We start from the raw sequence: 6,000 nt of genomic DNA, 5'->3' as shown, positions 1-6,000 counted from the left end.
CCACCGGAGATCAAGTAATTAATTTAGTAACAAGTTGAGTCCAGAACCAGTATCAACTAATAACATCAACAACAACAATAATAATATAATCCAACAAATCATTAGGACAGGAAAACCACACTGTAGGGTGTATATGTGCGTATGTAGTATGTGTGTGTTTAAACAAGTCTTTGTCTCAGAAGCCCATTTTCTACACACACACACAAAAATAAAGAAAAACAAAAAACAAAAACACGCAAATCTGACTGTTCGGTAAACGATCGCTCTCACTGGTGTTCAGGGTCATTTCTGTACATGTAAAATTATTGCTTCTTGGAAAAATATATTTAGCATGCGCATGGGAATCCATTACCTGCCTTTACCCCCCACCCCAAAAAAAATTCACAATTAAAAAAAACTAGTAAAGCTTTTGCAAAAAATTTCACAGGACATTTTCTTTCAAGGCAGCAGTAACATGGGTGATGCATAAAATCTGTGCAAAACCTGTGGAGCTATTGGGTCGGCCCCACACAGGGCTCAGGGCCTGTGTCTCGGGGCCACCCTGCACCCGCACACAGCTCGACTCACACCTGTCAGGGCCTCCTGCTCCCGGCATGTGCCTCTACAGGAGTGAGGAAGAGGTAATCGAGCCCCTGCCCAAGGCTGGGTGGTCCTAAGAGAGTGGGGGGGACCCCAGTCCCCTGGACAGGACCCAAGGCCCAAAGACACCTGCTTGTGGGAGAGGGCAAAGAGGCGGGACAGGGCAGGGGAGCAGAAGGTTCCAGAGAACCTACAATCCACTCTGGCTTCTTCCATGAGGCTGTGGGGTTCCCGCCCCAAGGTCCATGGCTAAGTGCTGGGGGACGGCTCCCCCCTGCGCATTTCCAAGCAGCCCTGGTGCTGGGACGTCCTGAGATGAACACGGAGTCGTGTCTGAGCTTCCCCAGATCCCATGGCCATGGCCGGAGCCAGCGAGGCCCAGGGTGAGTGGGGGGGTGCCAGAACACCCCAATCCTACCACGCCCAGGCAAGCTCCAGGCACCTCACTCCCTCACTCCTTTTTTGCAGTGCTCACAAGGCAGGTACAGTGCCCACACACCTCACCCCTGCAGCCCCCACTATCCTCTCAGTCTTTTCTTCCAGTGTCTTGAACTTGACTTCGACCCAACCACAGGTGACACAATGCTGTGCCCAGGGCCTGCACAAAGCCCTGGGACAAGGCTGAGCCCGGAGTGTATATGTGGAGAGCGGAGTGGGTCCAGGGCAGCACCATGCTGGGAGTTCAGGGCAGCACAGGCCAGCTCCAGGACAGTGGCTCTAATGTAGCGGCTCTAGCGCAGCAGCTCCAAGACAGCGGCTCTAGCACAGCAGCTCTGGGACAGCAACTCCGACACAGAGGCTCCGGGACAGCGGCTCCAGCGCAGCGGCTCTAGAACAGCAGCTCAGCGAAATGGCTCCAGCGCAGTAGCTCTGGTGCAACAGCTCTGACACAGTGGCTCCGGCACAGCGGCTCTAACACAGCAGCTCTGACACAGAGGCCCCGACATAGTGGATCCAGCACCGGCTCCGGCACAGCAGCTGCAGGATATGGCTACGCTCAAGCACAGTGCTGTAGGATGTGGCTGGGCTCTGCTGGGGCAGCATAGCGGCTTGGGCACAGAGGCTCCGGGATATGGCTCGGCTCCGGCACAGCAGATATGGCCTGGCTCGGGCACAGCAGCTCCAGCTCTATGGCCCCGCCCAGACAGGCTCTCCACTGTCCGGCACTGAAGGAAGGGGCACCACAGCAAGCTAAGGAGGTGGTGAAGGGCTGGGTGGTGGCGGTCGTGGGGTGCTGGGTGGAAGTGCTCCCGTCTGGGTTTCTGGTTCTGAGAGGCACTATGTGGACGGTGGGCATTAAAATGGTCTCTCCCCTGTATGAGGAGAAAACACAAAAGCTCACCTCAGCCTGTGCGTTTCTGGGAGCCTCCCCCATGCCCAAAAACACAACCCAGGAGTTTTGGCTGACAAAGGCCTCACCTATTCCTCTTCAGTTGGGACTCAGACCCTGCCCCCCAAGATCATTTTTGTTTTCTTTTCTGGCTTTGTACTCTGGGGACTTGGATGCCTAAGTCAGTACTTGGGGTCACTCCCACTGGCATTTGGGGACCGTGTGGTCCTGGAGATGGAGCCAAGGTGTCCTGCAGAGCCAACCCTAGCCTAGGATCAAACTCTTGAGACCACAGCAGCAATGCTGGGAGGGAAACCAGGACCCATTCTGCACATGGGTTGGCAACATCACCTATGCCCAGTCCCAGCCCAGCTGGCAAATTGAAGGAACTTTCCAGAATGGCAGAAAATATTCTGAAAATCTCTTGCAGTCTACAGGATTCTCCAGAGCTGGGGTGTAGGACAAGGAGTGTCCCCCAAAGCACAGCTCTGTGGCGAGTGGGCCCATAGGGACAGAGTTTGGGGGGGCTTGGGTCTCAGTAAGCTGCAGCGAACTTGAGACAGGAAGGCAGGAGGGACGCAGAGCCTCTGCCTCATCTGAGCCCTGGCCGGGAGTACGCCAGGCCAAGTCCAGGGGAAGGGGCCTGACACCATGAACCACTGCCTTCGGGTCAGCTCCTGGGCGCAGAAAGTCTGAATTTTAAACTGGCGCAGCCCTCGACACTAGCACCACCGTGTGTCAGGCAAACAAATGCGCACAAGAGCCCAGGGCTGTGGGTTGTGAGCATTTACTCTGACTCGAGATCATTGGGTGAGGTATCACAGCCATGCCTTAAGGGGAGAAAGGATGCCATGCAGTTAGTGGTCCTCAGAAGGTGAAGGAGAGCCCAGACCTCCCAAGCTGCTCATGGACAGTTGCTGTGGCTGCTGGCTCAGCCTGGGCAAGGACACAGGTTTGAGTCAGTGTGGCTCAGCCCCCTCAGGGACTGCTTCAGGAGACCAAAACAGCCCTGTGCCAGGCAGACACGCAGGGCACTGGGGAGGGGCTATAGGAAAGGACCATCCTGGACAGGGGGGCTTGGACTGCCCACTGTGGCTGGCCAGCACAAGGTGCAGGCAGGTCACACTGGGGATAAGGTCATGGGGGGTGGAAGGGAACAGGGGATACGCTAAAATCTCAGGCTGAATTTTTGCTTTGGGGTGGGGGATAGTTCTCCCTGCAGTGTTCAGGGGACATCTTTCACTGTAGTGTTCAGAGAACACTACTCCCTGCAGTGCTCAGGGACCCAGCCCGGGGCTCCAACACCAGCTTCATCCTCCCCATACTAGGTTCCATCCAAGAAGTCCCCAGAACTCACCCTCAAACTCACTTCTGTCTCCAAGGTCCACAATCACACAGCACAAAGGGCCTTAGAAGTGGGGTGTCAACTGGGAGCGGGGCCTCAGAAGTGGGGTGTCAGCTGGGGGCAGGAGTTCTGGTCTGACTGAGCTAGAGGCCAACAGGCAGGGCGGGGAAACATGGGCCCAGGGCAGGACCAGCCTGAGCACAGCTCTAGTCTCACCCCACACATGCTCTACTACCTCACTGCACAGAAGGAACCCTTCACACCCAGATTCCTGGCATTTGGACACATGCAAGGCCCCACTTCTCTGATTTAGGGCCGGGGCTCACAAGTGTCCACCTGATGGTGGCATAGAAGGGAGACAGCAGGCCGACTCCCCCACGCTTGGCCCTCCGGGAAGCAGGGTCCAGTGGCCCCTTACCTCGGTGCTCAAGTGCGGGGCTGCTGGCCCCCCAGCTCTGGTAGAGGCTAGCGAAGTCCTTTGGAATGTAGGTCTTGAAGATGCTGAGGATGTCCAGGCGCTTCTCACGGCCTTCAGCGGCCGGCTCCTCTGTCATGGTGTGCAGCACCGGCTGGGTCGTGGCAGCTGCCTTGCCCCGGGAGCCACCGCAGCCCGCCTTGGAGGGGGAATCGTGGGGAGGTAGAGGGGGGGCCCCATCGCCTTTCCCGTGAGACTGGGCCTGAGGCTGGGGGCTGCATTTGGCTTTCAGGGGGTCCGGGGCACTGTGCTTCACCGTGGGGCCCGGGGCCACCAGGGTGAACTTGTCCCCGGGCCGGGCGGAACCTGGGGTCTGGGGGCCCACTCGGGTGATGACACTGGGCGTGGAGGATGCACCACGGCTGAAGCTGCTGCCCACGGCAGGCCCGGCACGAGTACTGGCCTCGGCTTTGGGCTTCAGTGGGGCCACGGGCGGCTCGGGTGCTGGGCTGGGTTTGGGTGGACGGGACCCCTCAAGGCCAGCAGGCCAGGGACCCTCCTTGCTCTTGGGCAAGCCGGTGGTCTTGGCCGATGCCAGCGGAGTAGAAGTAGTGCCCTTGGGCCCTGGCGCCCCACCCGGCACCTGCGTGCGGGAGAAGCGGGCAATGGGCAGCGGCTGGCACTCCTTGCCACCCAGGGCAGGCGGGGGGCCGGTGCGCCCACTGCGGGTCAGGAACACCAGGTGGTTGCGGATAGTCCTGTGGCCGTTGGGTGGGACCCACTGGGGAGTCATGGTGTGGCAGCTCACGCGGTGCCACAGCCGCTTATGCATCCAGAGCACCTCGGGGTAGTGTGTCTTGTGGCTGCAGAAGGCGCAGGGGTGGACAGCCAGTGCAGCCTGCAGGGACGAGGCCAGCTCCCGGTGGCCAGGGCCACCCCGTGTGGACCGCTCACTTAGGTCCAGTGGTGTCAGGGCGGGGGTAGCCGCCTTCTTCCCATCGCCCGGAGGCTCCTCCTTCACAGATTGGAGCTGTGGACCAGCAGCTCCCAGGAACTCGAGGTCAGCACCACACAGGCCGGCGGCCTCAGGCTTCAGGTCCACAGAGACTTGGGGCTGCTCGGGCCTCTCAGGTGGGTCTAGGCCATGGCTCCCCAGCAACGGGAGTGCCGTTCGTGTTTGGGGCTCCCTGGGCTCTGCTACCACTGGGCTATTTCCCACCTGGTGGCCCGAGTCTCCATTCTCGAGTGTGGCCGGGGCCACCTCCTCCGAGACGCAGCAGCGACGTGACTCTGGCTCTGGAAGGGAGAAACAGGAAAGATTGGTCACCATGGTTCATGGGGAGCAAGCAGGCCCTTGGGGGCACCACCCCACTGTGCTGTGGTGACAGGGGGCTTGTCATCTGAGTCAGGACAGGACATCTGTCATTCTGACCTCTTGCTGCTGACCCACCCATCAGCAGGGGGAGATGCAAGGTGGATACACAGCGGCCCCTACTGGAAGCAGAACCTGCCGGCTCACCGGTCTTGGGTCTTGGGTCTGTCCAAACCTCAAACTCAAGCTTCAAGCTCCAAGTGCAACCCTGTGGTCTGTCTCCTGCTCAGCCACCTGCACAGGAGCCCTGAGCAGAAGCTGGAGCTGCTGTTTCACAGATGCCACATGTCACCAAGACCAGGGTCAGAATATCAATGCCATTTCCCAGAGGCCCATGTAGACTGGGCAGGGGCCAGCCAGGCACCTGTGAGAACCTCACATATGTATGCCGGCAGATGAGGGATATTCACAAGCTTTACCCGCAAGGCCTCTACCCACACGTGGCCTGTGCCAAGCAGCCATGTGCAGGAGGGCAGGAGGCATCTATACAGCCTGGTCCCACTTCTTCCAAGCGTGGCCAGGCTAAGGGCTTAGACATTACCTAGTGCAGTCTCAGCTCAGTGACTGTACCGTGTTGGGCAGTGGTCCCACAGTTTGGGGTGGAATCGCCCCTGGTAGGATACAAGTCCTCCCATAGGCTCCTGTGCAGCCCAGGGTCCAGGTCCAATGTGGGGCACAGCTGCCCACAGGCTGAAGGGCACAGGAACAGCATGAGCCATCTCTGAATTCAAGAGTGCCACACAGTTATCTGAGATCCGTGCCCTCATAGGGTTTGAGCACCAGAGCCTGAGAGCACTGTCCTCATGGGTGGCTAAGTTACCAAGAAACTGTGGCCCAGAGAAGTGGGGTATCCCCATCAGGCAGAGATGAGCCGGCGGGAATAGGCGAAGAAGACAGCAGGACATGCTGTCAGCCTCCTGGGGTTCCCTGGTTTTCGCTTTAATGCAGTAGGTCTCAGC

General features: G+C 58.8%; 1 protein-coding gene across 2 annotated transcripts in view; it reads right to left on the bottom strand.

Annotated features, from left to right (window-relative positions):
* Nucleotides 1-205: 205 nt before the first annotated feature.
* Nucleotides 206-6,000, bottom strand: part of ZNF516 (zinc finger protein 516) — a 41,427-nt gene continuing 35,632 nt past the window's right edge. For both annotated transcript variants that reach the window (XM_049781748.1, XM_049781747.1), the window contains 2 exons: nt 3,673-4,965; nt 206-1,892 (listed from right to left, as the gene is read on the bottom strand). In XM_049781748.1, coding sequence (XP_049637705.1) covers nt 1,876-1,892; nt 3,673-4,965 — 1,310 coding nt within the window. In that variant the 3' untranslated portion in view covers nt 206-1,875. The remainder of the gene's footprint in view (nt 1,893-3,672; nt 4,966-6,000) is intronic.

This window comes from Suncus etruscus, chromosome 10 (assembly GCF_024139225.1).
Source record: "Suncus etruscus isolate mSunEtr1 chromosome 10, mSunEtr1.pri.cur, whole genome shotgun sequence".
Classification (NCBI taxonomy): domain Eukaryota; kingdom Metazoa; phylum Chordata; class Mammalia; order Eulipotyphla; family Soricidae; genus Suncus; species Suncus etruscus.
The sequence above is the reverse complement of the archived record's forward strand: the minus strand, read 5'-3'. Positions and strand labels throughout refer to the sequence as shown.